Source organism: Pseudopodoces humilis, chromosome 19 (genome assembly GCF_049639895.1).
Source record: "Pseudopodoces humilis isolate 2021_Gansu_Grassland_sample_001 chromosome 19, ASM4963989v1, whole genome shotgun sequence".
Taxonomy (NCBI): domain Eukaryota; kingdom Metazoa; phylum Chordata; class Aves; order Passeriformes; family Paridae; genus Pseudopodoces; species Pseudopodoces humilis.
The window spans coordinates 12,652,389-12,673,387 of NC_142218.1; the positions used below are offsets into that span (position 1 = coordinate 12,652,389).

Sequence of the window (20,999 nt, forward strand, 5' to 3'; positions counted from 1 at the left end):
GGTAGCGGAGCGAGTTTCGTCCGCACAAGTTGCGGGTGGGATGCGAACGCTGTCCCGAGTGTGCGAGCAGCGACAGCGATGTCGCGATGACAGTGATTTAATATATCGCCATGTCGGCGATAAATCACGCCAGAAACACGGGGGTGACAAGGAAAACTCCAGCGAGAGGATGCTGAGAGGCGAGCGCGGCTCGCGCCGTTAATTGTCCCTCCTGAGGGCCAGCAAGGGCCAGGCCTTGGCATTAAATTAATAAATTAAATTAAATTAATTAGGACAACTACAATTAGCGTGGGTGTAGTCGCGTGAGGCCGCAGTGTCTTTGTCACATCCAGAAATTTTCACGTCCAGAAAATTAGGGGGATAAAGTTAAAAAGCTCCTCAGGCCGAGGCTCCAAGGGCTGGGATGGAGGCCTGGGAGATTCCCCAGCGCTGGGTGGAACTCGCTGGGATTCCAGCAGGGAATAACATCGCCTTTCCAGCTTTGGGAAGAGCTTGTCGAAAGCCTCTGCATGTTTAGTGACTGAAATAATTTTTTTTTCCAAGCTGGAGAAATGCTCTGAGAGCTCTGGGCTGTGACAGAGGATGATGGGCTCCCTGTAGATTTATCAGGAGTCAGGAACTTCTCCCAAAGTTTTCCTCTGTGCTCAGGTACCAGCCTGGTGCATTTTCTATTGACCGGATTTTGTACGTGTTGCATTTGTTAAAACCAAAAATTAGCTTTGCAGCTGTTAAAAAAAAAACCAAAACAATCCTGTAATTAGAAATTTTGAGTAAAGTCCTCAGGACACAATCAGTATTGGGCTATCATAAGTTACAGTACATTGTGCAGCTACATTTAAACAGAGACTTTACAGGAATAGAAAAAAACAATTTAAAAGGAAAATACATTTATCAGACATACATGGAGAACAAAAAAAATAAAAAAAATCAGTCCCATAATCAACAACTTTTGCTCCAATACACAGCAAACATTCCCACCCAGCCACTGTGACGATGACATTTCCAGGCAGGATGTGGAGAAGAAAGTGCAGATTTAATTCTTCTGCATCAGCTGCTGTGGGGATCTTCCCTTGCTACCAGTGCACCCAGGGAATTCCTGGTGGGAATTCTGAGTGCGAAGTGGTGCCAAAAGGAGCAGCACCAGTGGCAGGTCCCTCAGTCCATCATGGCTCTGAACTGCTGGGTGTACTTGGCCAGCTCCTCGGTCTGCTCCCGCAGCTCCCTGGTGGCCTCTGCGCTGGGATATTTGAGGGCTGCGGTTTTGGTGGCCAGGGCCAGGTTCTTGAGGAGGCTGCAGAAGCGGCTGCTGCTGTGCAGGACGTCGCTCCGGGCCTCCCTCTCCTGGGTTTCCTGGCACAGCGAATCCACCAGCTTCTGCCCCACCATGATGATGAGTTTGCTGTGGGAGATGAAGATTTCGGGGGGCTGCTGGTTGCTGAGGCTGGTGGTGAAGACGCCGATGGCCTTGTGCAGGGCAGCGAAGCACAGCCTGCAGTGCTCTGGGAGGGGGATTTTCCTGGCAGGCTCCTGCCTGCTGGGATTTTCAGTCTTTTTTGCACATGGCAGGACCTAGAGAAAGGGTTAAAATAAAAATAGATTCAGCCTGGTGTCACACGCTGGTTGTTTCTTTGGTTGCTCTACCCTAAATTCTTGTGGTCTCCAAGCTGCCCCACCCTGGAGCCTTTACAGTAATTTCTCTTTCCATAAAGTGTTGGAAATTCTCCTGATTGTCTTTTTCCCTCCTAAATACAGTTTTAATAATGGATAGCACACAAAGTGCTGCAGCCAAACACCAATCCTTTACCCAGTCTGGCCTTGAAGCTTCCAAATAATACAAAACATTGATCTTTAATGGACTTAATCGGGGTTATGAATGATTAAAATGCACAAAATAAGAGTCAATTTTGTGCCAGTGCATGACAAGATACTTTGCAAAGGTTGATTCTCACAGCCTTTATCCCAAATGGTGCTGAAAGGCAATAAAATAAACTGTATGACTTTAAACTGGAGTTGTTTGTTTGAGGAAGATAAGTGTTCTTCACTGGTTTTCAGCAGTAATTCTGAGAAAATGATCTCGGAGAAGCAAATAGGTCTCTATGTATAGAGATGTGTGCCTGAGTTTTAGCAAGCACAGAAATCAGGGACTAAAAGCCCTCATAAATAATATTTTCAAAGTCAGAAATACCTTTGGGTTTGACTCTGTACTCTTCTTTGCTACTTCTTTACCTGAAATGACTTTCTGTGCCTGTCACAAATTAAAATGAAAGCAAAGTTGAAACAACTACATAAAGTATTTAAATATATATGTGTTTTTCTCTTATTATTCTTTATGATATTTATTATTATTATTTCTACTTGTTTCATAGCCTTCATATTACAAATAGAAATGATATTTATGATATCTATGATATTTATTGTTATTTATTATTATTATTTCTTTATGATATTTATTATTATTATTTCTACTTGTTTCATAGCCTTCATATTACATATAAAAATTGGGATTTTTTTAGAAGGAACTGTGAATTTTTTCCTCCTAAAAATGTAGTACCTGATCCTGCAAGATCTGAGACGGTAACCAACATCAACAAAACCTTGCAACAAAACATTCCCTAAATTTTAAGGACAATCAGCATTTCTTTGGGAAACTAAGGGAGATGTTCTTAGTAGATATTTCAGTAACTCTAGGGAGATTCTAACAATTATCCAGAATTATTCTAACAACTAAATGTGATAATTCACAGAGTTTAATTTCTATGAAAACAGGATTTCCAACACCTCAAGTTAGGATGGAACATCCCTTGTCATGCCAAACACAACATGCAGCAGGAAGAGAACTGTGAGGGAAAAGGGAAGTAAGGAATTGCTAAGTCCCAAATCCTGCTTCCCAAATGAATTCAAACTGGCAAGAATGATAAAAATGTTTGATTTTTCTCTGTTGATTAAAATTACTGTGCATTGTACGTGTGCCATCCAGCCTGTCACAAAATCCTGGACCCACGTAAAGTCTGGAAAACTGAACGTGACACGGGTGCAAAGGTAAAATAGTGCTGATAGTTCATAGCTTAATATCTGCAAAAAGTGGGGAATACAGAGATTAAACCCCAGTGTCACTGACCTGTAACTGCACATAATCACAATCCTCGCTGGAATTTCCTTCTGGTTTCTGCATAGGCACCTGGCTTTGGCTGGATTTCTCAGCAGCATTTCTCTGGAGTGACTCAATTTCTACTCTTCTTGGCGCTGGGATTTGTTTTGCCATTTTGCATTCTGGGTTCACTTTTGGTTGCTTCTTTTCTTGCTCCTTCTGGTTCTTCCTGAAGAGCAGCTTCCCGTTGGCGATGATGATGGACACAAACCTCTTGATATCGTCTGGAATTGTCCGGGCCACCATAACGAAGCGATCCAGGTCGTCAGGATTGTTCTGGGGCTTCCTGAGCACCAAAGCCTCCAGGGACCAGCTGCAGCTGTTGAGAGCTTCCCTTGTTTCTGTCAGTATTTTGTAGGAGTTTGTGAGGATTTCCAGCTGTTTTTTAATTCTGGCCTGCAGGTTGTTATCTGTGAGGTTGGAGGCGTTTCCCTTCAGGGCTTGAGCAAAAGCCAGGAACTCTCCCATTGACACCTTTATGTGGTCCACTGCTCTGTGGATCTCCTCCAGGCTTTTCTCCAGGTGCTCCTGCAATCTCCACTTGCTGCTCACAAAGATCATTAAGCTGGCGATGGAGCTGGACACGCCGTGCTGCAGCCGCGTCAGGGTCTCGATGGCTGCTTCCAGCTCCAGTTTGATTTCTTGGAGAGGCTCTGCTGATGGTGACAGCGTAGAAGATGACTCGGCAGAAGAGCTGGAGGATGAGGTCAGAGTGCTGCTCCTGCTGTCCACACTAGAGACACACAAACTGTCGTTTTCTGACTTAGCGTTCACAGACAGCTGTGGAGAAGCACCGTGTGCTTGGTCACTGTTGTTTTCCATCTCTTTCTTGGAGTGCCCAGCACTGGGCAAACCTTTGGGAATATCATAAACGTTCTCCTCAGAGATCTGACTCTCAGCTTTGGCAGCCAGGAGACTCGGGGGCACCTCAGAGCTGCCGTTCTGTGGCAGGAGGAGCACGTCCCGTGAGGATGGAACGTCGTAGAGGGGGATTTCTGGAAGCATTAATTTCCGCCGGGGCGGTGGAATGTGGTACAACTGTGCATTTCCAACCTTGGCTTCGGTGGCCGTGGCTGGAGCCTTGTACCTGGCTGGGGGAATGTCATACAGCACCTGCTTCTCCACACACTGGCCAGGAGGGTTTGCTTTGAACCCGGAATTTTCAGGGGATACTGGAATATCGTAAATCCATTCAGACTTCCGAGGGTTTGGCAAAGTGTTGTAATGGCCCCAGCACTTCTTCTGAGATTTATTTTCTGAGTCATCAAGTTCTCTTTTGGGAGGGACATCATATAACTGCAACAGAGCACAGAGGGTTCATAAATCATCTTTTCAAACAAGAATGAGAAACAGAACTGAATTCTCAGGGCACATAAATGTGTGCAACTGCACTGATGTCAATGGAAGGGCAGCACAGAAAGGCTGCCTGTATGTTTTATTTTCTAACATGCACAAGCTGCACCTATAAAAGGTAAAATATTTGGAGCACAGGTGATTAGATCCTACAGAGGAGTCCCCAGCCAGTGATATCTGTAGACACTTGATTTTTTTCCCACTCATATGCACAGCGTGACAAGGAATAAATCGCCAACAGACACCACTGAGTCTGCTCAAACATCTTCAATGAATTTAAATTTTTCTTGATACACATATCCAGCTGGAGTCCAAGCTGGAAAAGGGAAATTTAGGACCATTTGTTGTGTAAGATACAGTGGGGAAGAGATGGGAAACCTGTCCCTGCTCCAAGCCAGCCATCCCAGAAGGGATGGATTATTCTGTGCCCACCAAGCCTTACTTACATTGCCTGCTGCTGAGTCCTTCTGGCTGCCAGCTCCTGCTTTTTCTGGCTTGGATGGGATGTTGTAAAGCTTCTTTTGCTCTGCCTGGAAACTCTCAGTGGATCTGCCCAGCACGGAGCACTTCCGTGTGCTGGGAGGGGTGGCAGCACTCTGTTCAAAGAGGAAAAAATGGTTTATTTTGATCCTTTTTATAGCCCACCGGGGCCTTGAGTGGGATCAAAGGCTTTGGGCCAGACATGAGCAGGTTTGGGTCTGAGCAGGGATCATCCCCTCACACAAAGGACATGACTCCAGGAAATCTGGGGATAATAATGGACTGGGCTGGGAGCAGCAGGGTGTGGGGACGTGTCCCAGTGCCACTCACCCCTCTGTGTGGGGGTGACAGGACAGGGCTGGGGGCTGCTGCCCGTCCCATCCCGGTGACCTACACGGGCTCAGAGCTGGAGGAAATGTGACATTCTCTGAGCCCAGGGGAGTGGGACAGCACCGAGGACAGGATTGTGTAACGGGACACGTCAAGGTGACGTGGCCAAATCCAGGGTGTGTTTTTCCCAGGAGAGGGGTGCTGGGGGTGACATTTAATTTCTTAATAATAATGCTGGACATGTGCCTGTGACTCTTCTTTAAACATCCCCAAATCACCCCGACCAAATGACACCACCACATCTCCCCAGGGATTCTGAGGCAGAGAGGTTGACACTGATACATAGAATTCAGTAGTGTCAGCCTCTGAGAATCCACAGGGAAATGCCTTCCTGATGAAAAAATAGAAGGATTTATTAGAAATGCACAAGATTTAAGACACATTGCTGTAAATTTCTAAGAAACTCAGCAGAACTGAGATTTTGAGCTAAAAATAGATTGTTTCCTTCTCAATTTTACAAAAAGCAAACAGGCTGACAGTAGAATTGACCTGCAGATCTACTCTGAGGTGCTTCAGGGTGCCAGGGAGGGAGCGGGGCAGGACTCACCTGTGGGAGCAGGGACCCACGGTGCTGTGAGGAGGGGACATCGTACACCTCCCCCCTGATGTTTGGGGCTGAAGCCCGGCAGGCTCTTGGGAGGGTAAACAGGTGCTTGGAGGGGAGAAAAAATAATAATAATGATAAAACTTCATTAGCAGGAAGCTCAGAACAGCTTTGAAAAGTCATTTAGATGAATAATCCACTGTTGGAGTAATCACTCTTCAGTGATAAAATCCTTCAGCTCTTCACTGAAGGTGAGAGACAGGAACTGACCTTACAAGCAATAGGATGTTTATTCCCAAATAATTCTCCTTTGCCAGCATTTCTGGTACATTTTTGATAAGATCTGAACTGGCACATACATATCAAAGACAATCTGCCTTACTAATGGGACAGAAAAGATTTGGAGAAAATCCAGCTGCAGTTATCACTTAAACCTTTAAACTGCTCAAAAGCAGAAGCACTTAAAAAAGGAAGTGGGGAAATTTCTACTTCTCCAAGCCCACAGTCATTGGGTCAAGTCAATTTAATGTGAGAGCAGCAAAAAAGTGCAGGCTGAGCATTATTCTGTAGTTCTGAGAGACTGACTCATTTGAAAGGAGTAAACCTTGATGTCCTGTCCAGCACCATAAACAGGGAAGTCCAGTATGGGAATTATATCTTTACAGTCAGATTTGTTTGATTAAACATAATTTGAGCAGCCATAACCAGATCTGTGGGACAATTAATGTCACAAAATATTTATGCTTTTCTTTTTAAAAATCAACCACCAAAACGTGGAATTTTGTTCATCCAGCCTGCCTTTAGCCTGGCTGCCTTCAGCTGATTTATAAATGGGCCATTGCAAACCACTGACCTCCAGAAACACTGCTGGGCTGAGATGTTACAGTAAATGGTTTTAAACTGGAGGGGGTGCAAGTCCTGCAGCAAATAAACGTGGGGGAAATATGGTAGAGGAAGAAGAGTGCAGCTTCACTCTGCCTGGTTCAGCTTTCATCTGAAAACAGGGAATGAGGAGTGAGGACAAATCCCCTTAGTGCTCTGTGATGGAGAATCACAGAATCACAAAATGGTTTGGGTTGGGAGGGATCCATCTGTTCCATCCCCTGCAAAGGGCAGGGACACCTTCCACTATCCCAGGTTGCTCCAAACCCCCTCCAGTCTGGCCTGGAACTCTTCCAGGGCTGAGGAATCCTGGGCAACCTGTGTCTGATTGTGAGCATCTTCCTTGCAAACACAGGCACAACTTCCCTCAGTGAAAGGGTAAAAGATAAGAGGTGTGAGGAAAACCATCCTCAGCCCAGGTCTGCTTCCAGATGGACAAATCTGAGAATCCAGCAAAAAGGAAATTCACTGGATATCACATCTTGGTCCTGCTTGAAGTCCTGTCTGTGGCAGTAGAACCAGAAGGTGCCCTGTGCATGAGGCAGAAGCAGTGAGGTTTCTCTGTGGGGTGAAAACACCCAGGCTCTGAGGGTTTTATTTTTGTTTCATTGCTTTCAATCAGCTCCCTCAAGGACTCACAGTGGCTTTTCCCAGCTGCTCAGAGGACAGCTGAGTATGCCAGGAGCTTTGCCAGCTGTACCACAGGATCTCTGTGGGATGGTCTGGGTCATTCTGTGCCCCCAGAGCTCCCCTGCCTTGGGGACAGCTTGTGACCACCAGGGTGCAGCTGGTGTGGGGACAGCTGGGACACTGCCACAGGCAGCCCCACTCTCAGCTTCTGGATAATTATCAGAGGCTGGGACATTTCTTTTTCATTCTTCATCCTTTTTCATTCTTAGACTAGACATGGCTTAGGTGGATAAATTCATGAAATGAGACAGGGAGAGCCAAGGAGCTCTTCTGCCAAACCATTCATCCACAAATGAATAGATGACATTTTCCACCTGATTTGCTGGCACAACATGTAAAATTGATGCCAATCTCTGATTCAGTTTGCAAATGGCTCCTTTAGGGTCAAGAATGTGAAGAAATCAGATCACAGCAAGTGCAAGAGAGTCTCTTGTAGCTGTACTCAGTTTGAGTTATGGTTGTGTACTGCAGCTGCAGAGCTGAAAATGAGGTTTTGGTCACCAGGGATACCCTGGGTTTGTTGTTTTCCAGCACCCACCTGCCACCCAGCAGGAAGCAGCAACGAGGTTTCTGTCATCAGCCTTCCACACAGCAGGAGGAAAGGTGGCTGACTGAGCCCCATAAATCAAACAATCATTAAATCAGCCCAAAACACCATATAGCTGAATTTTCTTTCTTTCCCTTTTTCAATTAGAATTTCTAATGTGATTTTCATACACAGAATAAAGAGCCACCCAGGGCTGGAGAGCTCACAGACCTGAACAAAACCTCACACTTGAACTCTATCCCCACCTGCTCTATTTCCCTTTCATTATGAAACATTCCCCACTCTTTTTTTTTTTTGGTGAAGAAAGCACAAGGTTTTGATCTTAAAAACCAGTGACATGTAATCAGTTTGTATGTTCCATGTATGAGTTTTGTTTGAATATCAAACACGAGGAGCTGGGAGAAAGAAGAGCCAGGCCAGGGAGCTGTAATGAAACGCTGGAAAACCAGTTTGTTGTCCTCTGTAACTGGGGGAACTGGTGGCATCTGTCCTCCTGTACACCTTGGTCAATAATGTCTCAGCAGCAGCAAAAATGGGCTGGGAGAGAAACTGGCTCAGGGCAAGAAAACTTTGTGTCCTTCTGCGTGTCTGGCAGGGGCTGCTGCTTTGTGTAAGCTTAGTGACAGCACAAGAGACAGGCAGCAGCATTTTGAGCTTGCTGAGCTGCTGGAGACAATAAAAACCAGACCAAACCCAGCAATCATGCACCAAAGGTTGATTTTTTAAAAAAATTATGAATCATGCTCCTGCGCAGATGGATGCAAAGACCCCACATGTGCCCCAAGGGCTCTGGATGGCCACAGGCTGTGGCCCATCAGAGAAGAAAATTCTGTGCCTTGTTAATTTAACATTGTAAATGATTTATAGATTCTCCCAAACAAATGGTATATTCTTTACTTCCTGCCCTGTTTTACAGCTGTTTTAAACTGTCAGAAAGGTGAGGCAGTACACACTATAGACACTCTCATCTGTCACCCAGAGCAGCGTTTCTCACACAATGCTGTAAATTGATGGGGCTTTCCTTAAACACCATCATTCTGCTACAAACTCCACTGCAAACCTCCAGCTTTCTTATTTCCCCACTCCCAGGGAGGGCTGTTTTTAGAGCTGCCTTTATCCTCACCTGGTGCGTGGAGCGCTTGGTCCTCTCGCTGAGCAGCTGCGCCGCCAGGGCCGGCACCTGGTACACGGCCTGGGCAGGGACGGCCGGCGGCTGAACCCAGCCCTCCATCTTCTCGTAGGTGGCCGACAGCGCCGTGGCCTTGGGCACAGAGGGCACAGAGGGCACCTGGTAGATGTTGTGTGCCGTTGGAGGCTCCGTGGGGTGCTGGCCGCTGGCCGGGCCCGGCGGCAGGAGCTGCAGGCGGTTGGCGGGAGCCAGGCCGCGGTGGCCATGCAGGGAGCATCGCCACCAGCCCTCGCTGCCTGGCACGTGCTGCTCCAGCACCGTCAGGATGTCCCCTCTGCGGAACGCCAGCTCGTCACAGCTCTCGGCCTTGTTGTCGTAGAGAGCCTTGGCCAGGCTGTGCTGGGGACACGGAGCACAATGACATCGTCACACCCGCGCCACGGCTCCTCGCTTCCCGCCTTGGTGTTCCCACCTGGCTGGCACCCACTTTCCATCTCCATCTGGGTTTTGTTCACACACCCCTTTTCACATTGAACAACCCCTCTGGAACACCCCTGTTCACACCGAACAACCCCTCTGGAGCACCCCTGTTCACACTGAACAACCCCTCTGGAACACCCCTGTTCACACCGAACAACCCCTCTGGAACACCCCTGTTCACATTGAACAACCCCTCTGGAACACCCCTGTTCACATTGAACAACCCCTCTGGAACACCCCTGTTCACATTGAACAACCCCTCTGGAGCACCCCTGTTCACACTGAACAACCCCTCTGGAGCACTGGTTTCAGAGTTAAACCGTGGCACTTTGTGTCTGCTATGCTCAGTGCAATAAAGAAATAGATAATAATGAGATTGCTGTGATATATTTCTTCATCACCCTTGCCTGCTCGAGACTCTTGAAGAGCACTGCTAATCTTTGTTATTTAGATTTATTGTATTAGACTTACATATATTGGACTTGTAAGCTAAAACACAAGAAGTTCCACCTCAAAATGAGGAAGAAGCTCTTTCCATGAGGGTGGCAGAGCCCTGGAACAGCTGCCCAGGGAGGGTGTGGAGTGTCCCTCTCTGGAGACACCCCAAGCCCACCTGGATGCATTCCTGTGTCACCTGCTCCAGGTGACCCTGCCTTGGCAGCAGGGTTGGACTGGGTGATCTCCAGAGGTCCTTTTTCAACCCTAATGATCCCTCTCTGGAAAACAGGTTCCCACTGCCATTCTGTGAATTCTTCATCTCATACTTACTCATTACAAGACCACAGAATCATGGAATGCTTTGGGTGGGAAGGGAAAATCATCCTATCCCTGTCCCTGCCATGGGCAGGGACACCTCCCACTATCCCGGTTTGCTCCAAGCCCTGTCCAGCCTGCCCTTGGACACTTGCAGGGATGGGGCAGTCAGAGCCAGCTTCAGTCACCCCAGGCATTTGTGCAAAGGGTAGAGAAAGCTGTGGATGCCATTTTTTAGTTCTTTTTCAGTACAAGATAGATTTTGCTTTCAGCTTTAGAACGGCGCTGTCTGCTCCCCAGTCAGTGGGACACTGGCCGTGTCTCAGCATGAATTTCTTATCAGAAAGTGCGAGTCCAGAGAGATAGCACCCAAATAGGAAACGTGATGCCCTGTATTTTTGTCCAGAGCATTTGCTGTGAGGCAGCAGCTGGCTTGAAGCTGCAGCAGAAGAACTCAAATTTGTCAGCTCAGCTGGCGACCAGGGCCCGCTGTTGGCTGCAGGCGTTTCGTGGTCGGGCTGGCTGTGAACAATGGCTTTTTTGTGGGACAAGGGCAGCTGCCAGCATGGACAACAGCCCCTTTGGCCTCACGCTCCAGCCTGGCTTTTGCTTTGAACATGGGAGTCCACTTTTGATGGAGTTGGGCCCTCAGGAATCCCCTCTGGGGCGAGCCTGGGCTCTACACTTTAAAAACAAACGGGAGAACAGCCAGCTTTTCCTGCTGTTCATCAACACTGCTCCGTCCGTGGGTTTGGGTGCTGCACAGACACTTCTGAAGGACAGATCTTCTTCCTCAGCCCTGAGGAGTGTGAGCAGAGGAAAACTCTCCCCCTTTTCCAATGTGAAGAGCCTTATCCAGGCACATGCAGGAAATGGGTGAAGGGCCAGGAAGGCTGGGGTGAGGATCTGAGCTGGGCACACACAGCAAGGCTGCCCTTCCTACTTGTACCCACACAGCTGAGAGGAACATTTGGTTCACACTGTGGTTTTAAAAGGCATCTAAATATTGATGTTTCCCCAGACAAGTCTTTCCTGTGTCAGCAGCACACTCAAGATGCTGCTGAGCCCAATTTTATAACCAGAGACACAAAGCTTTCTATCAGAGGGGTCCCTGCTGGAGGCACAGCTCACATTCCTTTGGTTTGGCCAATAAAGATGTGCGAATATCCCAGGGCCAGCAGCCCCCAGCCAGAGGGCAGGATGGGGCAGAACACCCTGGCTCAAATTTTGCATTTCTGGAGCTCACACTGGAGCATGTGAGCTCACATCTATAATCTATCCAGGAACCTCTGGAATCATCCCAAATCAAGCCAAGAGGGAGATTAATTATTAATCAGTTAAATCATAGGGCACTCTGGGGAACCTGACCTAGCTTGAAAACAGATCCATTCATGGATCATCTCATATCCCATCCAGAGAGCTGGAATGGAAAAATGAAGACTTTGACTAGAGAAGTGATGGAGACAAGCCCTAAACTCCAGTCTGTAGAAAATGACTGGACTGAGAGGTTGTCACACCTTGGACAAGCAGGGTCAGTGGAGCTCTTAAAAAGAAGAGATCAAAAAATAAAAAAAATAGTAATAAAAAAAAAACAAGCCTCAAAGGTTTTCCAGCTAAGGCAGGGCTTAATTAAATTCCAAGTTTCAGGACAAGCACTCGACACAGTGGAGCTGCAGAGCACATCCTTGCTGTGCACTCTGGGTATTTCAGTACTTCAGTATTTCAATATTTCAATATTCAGTAATTCAGTATTTCAGTATTCTAGTATTTCAGTATTTCATTATTTCAGTATTCCAGTATTCCAGTATTTCTGTATTTTAGTATTCCAGTATTTCAGTATTTCAGTATTCCAGTATTTCAGTATTTCAGTATTCCAGTATTTCAGTATTTCAGTATTCCAGTGTTTTAGCATTCCAGCATTCCAGTATTTCTGTATTTCAGTATTCCAGTATTTTAGCATTCCAGTATTTCTGTATTTCAGTATTCCAGTGTTTTAGCATTCCACTATTTCAGTATTTCAGTATTCCAGTATTTCAGTATTTCAGCAGGGTGCACAGCACTGCCCCAGGAGCTGCAGGAGGTGGGTGCTCGCCCCTTGCCTGTGTGCGCGCCGTGGTTTGGGGTTATCTGCAGTCAGCTCTGGATCATCCCACGGCGGCTGTGGCTGGAGCCCAGGCCCTGCCTGCTCCCCCAGCTCCCAGGACATGTGTGAGGCATCACTGTGGCAGCCCCTTCCTCTGCTGGGAGCAGCAGCAGCCCTGACCTGGCCGTGACTGTAAACAAGCGCTGCATTCCCAGGATCCAGAGCCCTTTGGGATGCTCAGTGAGGAGGGAGCTGTGCTGGGAGGGCACTGGGAGCAGCATTTTTCCCTGACAGCCAGCAGAGCTCGGGCTGTCTAGCGTGTCCTCCCCAGCCAGGGCTTGTGGAGCTCTCTGTGCTTTGTGTCTGTAAATAATCAACGTGGAGAAAGCACTAAAGCAACACAGGTGGGATTGAAGAGATTTTCCTTCTTTGCTCGCTGCTTCAGCCCCACCAGCAGCCTTGGAAAACCTCTCCTAAGACAAAGAACATCCACAAAAAGCACCATGAGAGGCACCTTGAGTGGGTTTAAACGAGCTGGTGACAGAGCACAGGCCTGGAAAAGAGGGAGAATTGGTCCCCTGCAGCTCCTCCCGAGGCACTGGGACCCCCAGAGCCCCCAGCCACCCCACGGCAAAGCAAGTGGGTCACACAGTGAAGGGATTTACAGTGCAGGGTCTCTGGAACAGCTTCACTTCAAAAGTTCTCATGTGGCTGGAGGTGCATCTCCATTATTGGAGCGTGGCTCAGATGTGGGGACAGCTATTCCCCTCCCAAATTGGACTTTCTACATCTTTGTTGTTTGCAGATCCTTATCCAGCACTGGTCCCTCTATAAAGCCTTGGCAGCCCTTGGGAGTCATAGGAATGAAAGCTGCTACCTCATGTTTATTAATGGAGAAATTGTAATTACGAGCAGTAAAGCTGATCAGGGCCAGTTCTATAATGTAAAGTTTTATACCCTCAGACTGACATCTGTGCTCTGTGTACACAATAGATATTTATGCTAAGGAAAAAACATCCCACTGTTACTAAAATCTCCTGATGCCTCTCCTACCCCAAACCTGATCTTTAGTGTCTAGGCCCATGCAACAGAAAAAAATATCATTATAAAATATATACAAATATTGCTAGAAAAATCCAGGTGAACACAGTGATGTACAGCACGTGATAATTTGAGCATCTTGCCCACAAGCCTCACAAAATAATTTCTCTATGCCCCTGACCCACTCAGCTTGTGTTTGGAAATCTCAATTTACTACCCCATGTTATTCCATGTGAATGGGTTTCACAGCATTTCAGATAAAAAAGATATTTTTCATTCATTATCTTCAATTTGCTTCTTTAAAACCCCTATTGTGTCAATAAAGAAGACAGTTTAATCCTGGGATTTTTGTGGAGCGAGAGAAATGTTTCTCATGCTGCACATCAATAAATGTGTGAGCTCTTTTACTGCAGGAAAGTGGGACTTAAAATACTTGAGGAGGAAGAGCTAGAGCAGCGGGTTTTGTTTGCTAAACAGCTCTGCTCATGCATCAGTGACACCTCTGACATGTTTACAGAGCAGCTTCCAGTTAATCCCTTCACCTCCCAGCAAAGCTGCAGAAATAAACATTCTCCATCATCCATTAGCTGGGAACAGGCTTCCCTGAGAATTCCCTTCTAAACTCCAGACCACGTTGAGTCACTTAAATTCACCCAGTTAATTGTAGAGAGTTCACATCAACATCCACAGAAAAAGAGGAGAGTTTCCCTTAAAAGCTCAGATCGTTCTCTACCTGCATGTGCAGCATTTCCTGTGACTTGCAGAAGGTCCTTCTGCATTTTTTTTTGTTTTGTTTGTGTCTTTTGGAAAAGAAATGGTCAGCTCATGCACAAGTTTTGTGTGAGCTTCGAGGAGGAATCAACATCAGGGCTCGCTTGTCCTGCTTTAATTGGTTTTGTGGGGGTGGGAGCAGGTGCTGATCAGCAGGTTTGGAATTCTAAATGGTCAAATCAGTTTTTGATTAAACACAGAAAAACCACTTTAAAAATCCAAGCTTACAAACCCTGCAGTTTCACACAAGGCAGTGCTGCAGAGGTGGGAATTACAAGCTGGAGTTCTGTTAATTCCCCCCAAACTCTCTTTTCTCCACACATAAAGTCAGTCCAATCCTGGCTGTGTTAAAATCACCAGAACGGGCAAGTGCAGCCAGGAGTTCATCCCACTCACAGCATTTTTATGTGAATTCAAGGGAAAATAAACTGTCACTTCCTGCTGCTCCAAACCATCCCCGTGTGACATTCCTGGCCTTTGGGTCCTCAAACTTTTTTTTTTTTTTAATTATTTTTCCCATATGCAGCCAACCACTTTAGGGTTTTTTTGACTTTTTTAAACCTTTCAGTATCTTGATTATACCTGACTACATTTATTCCTATTTTTCTGTTATTTCTGTTTACAGATACAGAAAGTCCTGCTGAGTACAAGTGGCCTCCTCAGAGCAGGGTCCTCACCCTCCTTGCTCTCCCTGCCTATGGATCAGGCAAAACATTCCCAGGGAAGCTCGGTAGGAGCAAATGGCACATTTTTTCATTGAAAAAAGGAAATTTTTTCAGCAATTCCTGCTGCTGGAGGTGCCAGGGTGCTGTCCCTGCGTGCTGTGCCCTTTTTCCAAGCAGTGAAGAGGCCAAGCTCAGGGTGGGGGTTTCTGATTCACAAAGAATCAGCAGCAGCAGCATCACAACTCCCAGAGCTGCGGCATCCCGGGGCTCTCTGCCTGCCCCAGAACCCTCACCCTGCCCTCTGCACATCCCGGCAAAGGTCCTGTTTCGGAGCAAACCAATGAAATGCACCCGATCAATTGAAAAGTGGCCGGTTTCTGAAGAAATAGCGCAGAAGTGGTGATATTTCCCTGGGCAAAGCGGCTTTTGCTGTGTCCTGGACACGGCTCCTGCTGTCCCCAGCTGCCTCTTGCTCCTCACAGCCGGAGCCCCAGCTCAGCACAAAGCCCAGCCCAGGGACTGCGGGCGCAGCCGGGGACAAACAGCTCCAAAATGCGTTTGAGCCATGGCTCGTCGCCCTCAACACCAGGAGAGAACAGTATTTCCCAAAAATGAGCGTCCTCTCCTCTTCTGAGCTCCAGCTCTCCCTGCAGGCAGGACGTGGCCAGTCCTTTCCCTCGGTGAGAAGGCTCACAGGGCTCAGGCTGAAATTTCTTGGTGTTTTCCTCATCACACAGTGACCTCAGTTCTTGAGACATTTCCATTGCCCATCTTCTAGGAATCGGTGCAAAATCATCGTCTTTTTTGAGGTAATGCACAGCTTAACTCTTAACCTCAGTTTTTTTCCAAGAGAATGTGGAAGTGACCAGTCTGGGTCATTCATGATCATTTTTAATGAACTTGTTATTACTCACTGCACACAGAACAAACCCTCACCCTCCTCAGTCACACTGCTGTTCTGGAGAAGGGATTCATTTGGATTATATTTTAAAAATCAAGAGCACGTGCTCCTTTAGTGATGTGCAAATCAGCTGAACACACACCTTGCAAAGGGACCCTGGCAGAGGAAACCCAGATTTCCCCCTCTATCCACTACAAATGAAATCAGGAAAATCATTAAATTAACTGCAGCAGAAAGAAAATAAGGCAGTACTTACATTGACCTTCATTTTTCTGCCTGTTTCTCTGCTAGTCCATCACCTGAGGAGGAGGAGGAGGATCTCCCCAGCCCTGTCAGTGGCTCAGGCAGCACTGGAGGCTCTGGCTGGGAGCCTGGAGAGGGAAAGCTCAGCCTCTCTCACCTCCTGCCCCAGAAAAGCTGCTCTGGGAATGGGGGGAGCTCATTACGTAGCAGAATTCTCTCCAGGAGCTGCTGGGCTGCAGCTGGTGATGTGCAGGACACACAGACTCCCCTGCAGGGAGCCTTCCCTGCTCTGAACAGAAACCCCAGGGCAGCAGGGCTGCAGCAGGAAAAGGATTGGATTTGGAAGCGTTTTTGCAGCAGCATTTTTTACTCCTGGTTTGTTGTGTTTGGGGTTTTTTAGTTTTCATTTGATTTTTGGTTTGGTTTGGGGTTTTTTTATTATTATTATTTTATTTTTTTCTTAGCTTAAAAGTGGTGTGAGGTTTGGTATATTTCTAACCTGTCTCTAGAAACCTGAACAGAACCCCTTTGTGGTTATAAACCCCCTGCAAAACAACCTCACCCTGCAAGAGGCAGAAAACTTGAGGATGAAAGCTAAATATGACCTGCAGCTGAAGGGTTTTCTTGAAATAGGCTAAAAAAAAATCCTTGAATATTATTAAGGTGAAATGTTATTTAAAATTATTAATGGTTGCTATTTGCTTGGCCACAGCTGAGTCCAGGTAATGCTGGTGCACAGGTTTTACCACTTTGGACTCAGGATATCTTGGGGTTTGCAAATTTTTACTGGTTTTGCCTTTGTACACGCTGGCTTTTCTCTGGTAAAAGCCTCTTCCTTCCTCTTTCCACAGTAGCTTCAAGATTAAATTAGACACTGGCTCCCAAAGGCACAGTCCTGTAGCTAGAAAAGACTTGAGTATCTTGAGTGGAAAATGTTGAATTGAAAAGTTTCATCAACAAAATTCTACACCTCTGGGCTGGGAGCAAACCAGCTGCTGTGCAGAGGAGAAAGAATTACTGGCACAAAGTGGCCCATTTCAGGGTCTTTGTGTTTTTTCTCTTCTTTCTTCTTTTTTTTTTTAATATCAGAAGCAGCAGTTTGAGCCCTTCAGACCCTCTGTGCAGGTGATCAGGAGCCATTCATTTGCTACCCTGGAGTTTTTCAGGTGCTCCAGCATTTGAAATGATGGAGAAATATCAGTTACAAACCCACAACTTGTGGCCACAGAACTACTTTCAAATGCAATTCAATGTTCCCATGAATGAATCCCAGAGGGAATTCCTGCTGTGCAGGGACACCTTCCCCTATCCCAGGCTGCTCCCAGCCCCAGTGTCCAGCCTGGCCTGGGACACTCCAGGGACAGCCCCAGCTGCTCTGGGCACCTGTGCCAGGGCCTGCCCACCCTGCCAGGGAACAATTCCTGCCCAATATCCCATCCAGCCCTGCCCTCTGGCACTGGGAGCCATTCCCTGGCTCCTGGCCCTCCATCCCTTGGGAATTGTCTCTCTCCATCTTTCCTGCAGCTCCTTCAGGTCCTGCAAGGCCACACTGAGCTCACCCCAAAGCTTCTCCTGTCCAGGTGAGCAATCCCAGCTCTCCCAGCAGAGCTGCTCCATCCCTCTGCTCCTCCTGGAGCCTCCTCTGGACCCTCTCCAGCAGCTCCAGCTCCTTCCAGACCCCAGGGCTGGGGCACTTCTGCAGGTGGGGTCTCACCTGAGTGGGGCACAGGGACAGAGGCTCATTCCCCACACCCCAACTTGTGGGCGAGGTGGGAAGATGTGAACAGGGCATTTTAGGAGAAATAAACTCCAGATCCACTTCATGCACATCCAAACACTCTCCCCTTTTCCCTCTGGCAGCAGCTCAGCCAAAGCTGTCCCACCGCAGGAACCCGCGGAGCTCACGAGGTTTGAAATTGCAGCGAGGGCTGCAACGCTTCCTGTGCAACAACAAACAAACAGCAACATTTGCTGGCTCAATTGAGACTGAAATCTCTTTCAGAGGTGATTCCCTGGACAGGTGCAATATTTGGGGCACGGGGATAATTGCAGAGTGTTTCCTGTCACAGCAATGCTGCTGAGGGTTGGTGCTTCAAGGAGTCCGGAGAGTAGGGGAAAAAAATCCCTTTGTATTTTTATATTATTCAAATATTATAATAAACAGTACTGCCAGGGTAGGGGCCTTAGAAAGAGTTAATAAATGATGTTGCAGAAATTAGTTTGGTTTAGTATTACTCAGCTGAAGTTGACTGGGTGGGCTCTGGCCATGTCTGAAATGCTCACAGCGGAACAGAGAATCAGTTTGCTGGCAGTACATTGATTTATTGACAATCCACTCAAGAGAACTGGAAATAAATGTAGAAATAGATAAATCTTCTATATAGAGATGAAAAATGTCCTGCCTCAGTTACTGAAGACTCAGTGTGAAATGTAGCCCCCTAATCTTTACAAGTCTTGATGGAAAATTTAGAGTGTAACAAAATGACTCACTCAGCTCCTACAAAGCTTTTCCCCCCACTACATTTTCTATTAAATTTCCAGGAGGCAGTTTATTTACAGCAAACACTGAGGTCATAATCTGTGATGAAATTAATTCCATTACACCTTTGAGACCTGCAGACAGCAGGACAGCAAGGCACTGACTTTGAATCAAGATTTCAGCATTCTCCAACTCTTACAGGTACAGCAGGACCTCTGGTCAATATAAAATTAATCTGGATGGAATATGGGTACAGAAATAAATGTAGCAAACCTTATACACTGGGTCCAGTCTTTCAAAATAGGAACACAGAGTGTTTCAAAATGTTTTCTGGTTTGCATGTAACATAAAGAAATTATGTCATGCAAGAGGGCACCAGGGCTGTCACTGAAAGTCTCTGGCAAAGGATCCGTGTCTCTAATGTCACTGCAGCATAGCAGTAAGGTGGAACCTTGACATTGTATCTTTATCATTTCACAAATGAGGTTATTTCCAGGTATTTGTTGGTTTTCAATCCTGCTTTATTCAGGATCCTCACCAAGACATTTCTCACAGTCAGTGGCTTTGTCACCATGAAAAGCACAGGGGGATGTGAGGTACCAGAACCTTCTGTCCTCTTGAGATGAGGAACCCAAACACTTCACAGAGACCCCTGAGCCCATCGAGTCCCTGCTGTGCCCCATCCCCACCCTGTCCCCATCCAGAGCACTCAGTGCCACCTCCAGGAATTCCTGGGACACCTCCAGGGATGGGGATCCAAACCTCCCTGGGCAGTTCCAAGGCCTGAGCTCCCTTTCCATGGGGAAATTCCTGCTGCTGTCCCCCCTCAGCCTCCCCTGGCCCAGCCTGAGGCCGTTCCCTCTCCTCCTGTCCCTGTTCCCTGGGAGCAGAGCCCGACCCCCCGGCTGTCCCCTCCTGCCAGGGACTTGTGCAGAGCCAGAAATTCCCCCTGAGCCTCCTTTGCTCCAGGCTGAGCCCCTTCCCAGCTCCCTCAGGAATTCTCCAGCCCCTTCCCAGCTCCCTCAGGAATTCTCCAGCCCCTTCCCAGCTCCCTCAGGAATTCTCCAGCCCCTTTCCAGCTCCGTTCCCTGCCCTGGACACGCTCCAGCCCCTCCAGGTCCCTCTTGCCATGAAGGGCCACAGCTGGAGGGCTCTCAGCAGTGCTACTTCCAACATCACCAAGAACCCCCCTGATTTCAAACACCAAACCCTTCCCTACTCAGAAAGCCAGCCCTACCTTTGCAGCTGTGCTGCTCCTGGGGCTCACATCCATTGTTGTCATTCCCACCTGGAGCAGTGCAAGGGTCACAGCGGGATGGGGACACTGCAGCCGTGCCCAGCTTCTGTGTGTGGGCAGATCCCCCTCAGCAAAGTCCATCTGACAGCTCTGCCCCTAACGGCACTTGGAAACAAGCTTCTCTTCTGGGAGAGTATCAGAATAAATATCTGGGAGACAACAGAATAAAAACAAAAAAAAGCCCTTTTGGTGACTCCAAGTGAGAAAATGAGACGTGCAAGTGGGATTTTCCTTGGGCTTAGTGCCACCAACTTGTCACAATGAAGCAGTGGGAAGTCAGAGCCCTCTGCCCGTGCTCCTGTTTCCTCTTTTGCTGCAGTGAGAGCAGGGCTGTGGCACAAGGAGGAGCTGCCCAGCCCTGATCAGACACCACTCCACAGTGCCAGCAGCGCAGGAATGCACAGCCAGGTTTTCCTGCCTTTCCAAGTGGTCTCTGCAGAGAGCAGGAGCCCATCAGAGCTTGAGGCACCTCCAGACTTCCACGGGGAAAGGTGTTTCCAGTCAGGGAATGGTTTGGGTTGGACCTCAGGACATGCCATGGGCAGGGACACCTTCCACCAGAACAAGGTTGTTCCAAGCCCCATCCAGCCTGGCCTGGGACATTAAATTTTACCCCAGGGTTGCTCTTTCTCCCTCAATAGGATGAGTTCAGTTTTTCCCAGCCCCTTGTGGCCTCAGGAGGATGTCCAGGACATGGACAGGCAGCAGGGTGCCAATGGCAGCATGGTTTTGTGTTAAAAAAGTAACTTTTTGCTCTTGCACTGTGAGTTGAAGCCCCCAGAGCTAGGGAAGCTTGAGGTGAGAGCTCCCACTGTTCACAACCACAGCAGGGCTTTTAACACAAACTACAAAAAGAGGGTTTAAAAGCAGATTCAAACACCAGTAACGAGTGCATGAATTATGGACAGGTGCTTTAGCAGAATTAAAAAAATGTGGCACTCCAAAAATAAAAAGCCACTGCTGTCACCCATCCCACACCACCCCTCAGTGACTGTGTCAGGACTTCCCTTTGCCCTCCCCCAGCTCTGCTTCTCCTTGTTTCTGCCCCAAAAACCACCAGCACCACTATCTCTCACCACCACTGCTTCTGAAGGGTCACAACAGAGGCAGAGGAGGTGCAAAG

General features: G+C 47.6%; 1 protein-coding gene across 2 annotated transcripts; it reads right to left on the reverse strand.

The window, feature by feature from the left end:
- Positions 1-749: 749 nt before the first annotated feature.
- CASS4 (Cas scaffold protein family member 4) lies at positions 750-20,136 on the reverse strand. Of its 2 annotated transcripts, XM_088064557.1 has the most exons (7): positions 19,817-20,136; positions 9,158-9,562; positions 5,919-6,023; positions 4,948-5,097; positions 3,119-4,444; positions 2,186-2,245; positions 750-1,569 (listed from the first exon to the last, which is right to left on the reverse strand). In XM_088064557.1, exons 1-7 carry the CDS (start codon positions 19,955-19,957, stop codon positions 1,156-1,158), a joined length of 2,601 nt encoding a protein of 866 aa, XP_087920683.1. In that variant the 5' UTR covers positions 19,958-20,136; the 3' UTR covers positions 750-1,155. The 2 variants fall into 2 exon arrangements, with proteins under 2 accessions (XP_087920683.1, XP_014109566.2); XM_014254091.2 differs by lacking the exon at positions 2,186-2,245.
- Positions 20,137-20,999: the final 863 nt, after the last annotated feature.

Coding starts and splice junctions, on each gene's coding strand:
- CASS4 (XM_088064557.1), bottom strand. CDS start 19,957: ATGGACTTTGCTGAGGGGGATCTGCCCACACACAGAAGCTGGGCACGG. Junction 6,024..9,157: donor CCAAGCGCTCCACGCACCAG/GTGAGGATAAAG, acceptor CTCCCCTCCAAG/CACCTGTTTACCCTCCCAAG. Junction 5,098..5,918: donor GTGGGTCCCTGCTCCCACAG/GTGAGTCCTGCC, acceptor CTCTTTGAACAG/AGTGCTGCCACCCCTCCCAG.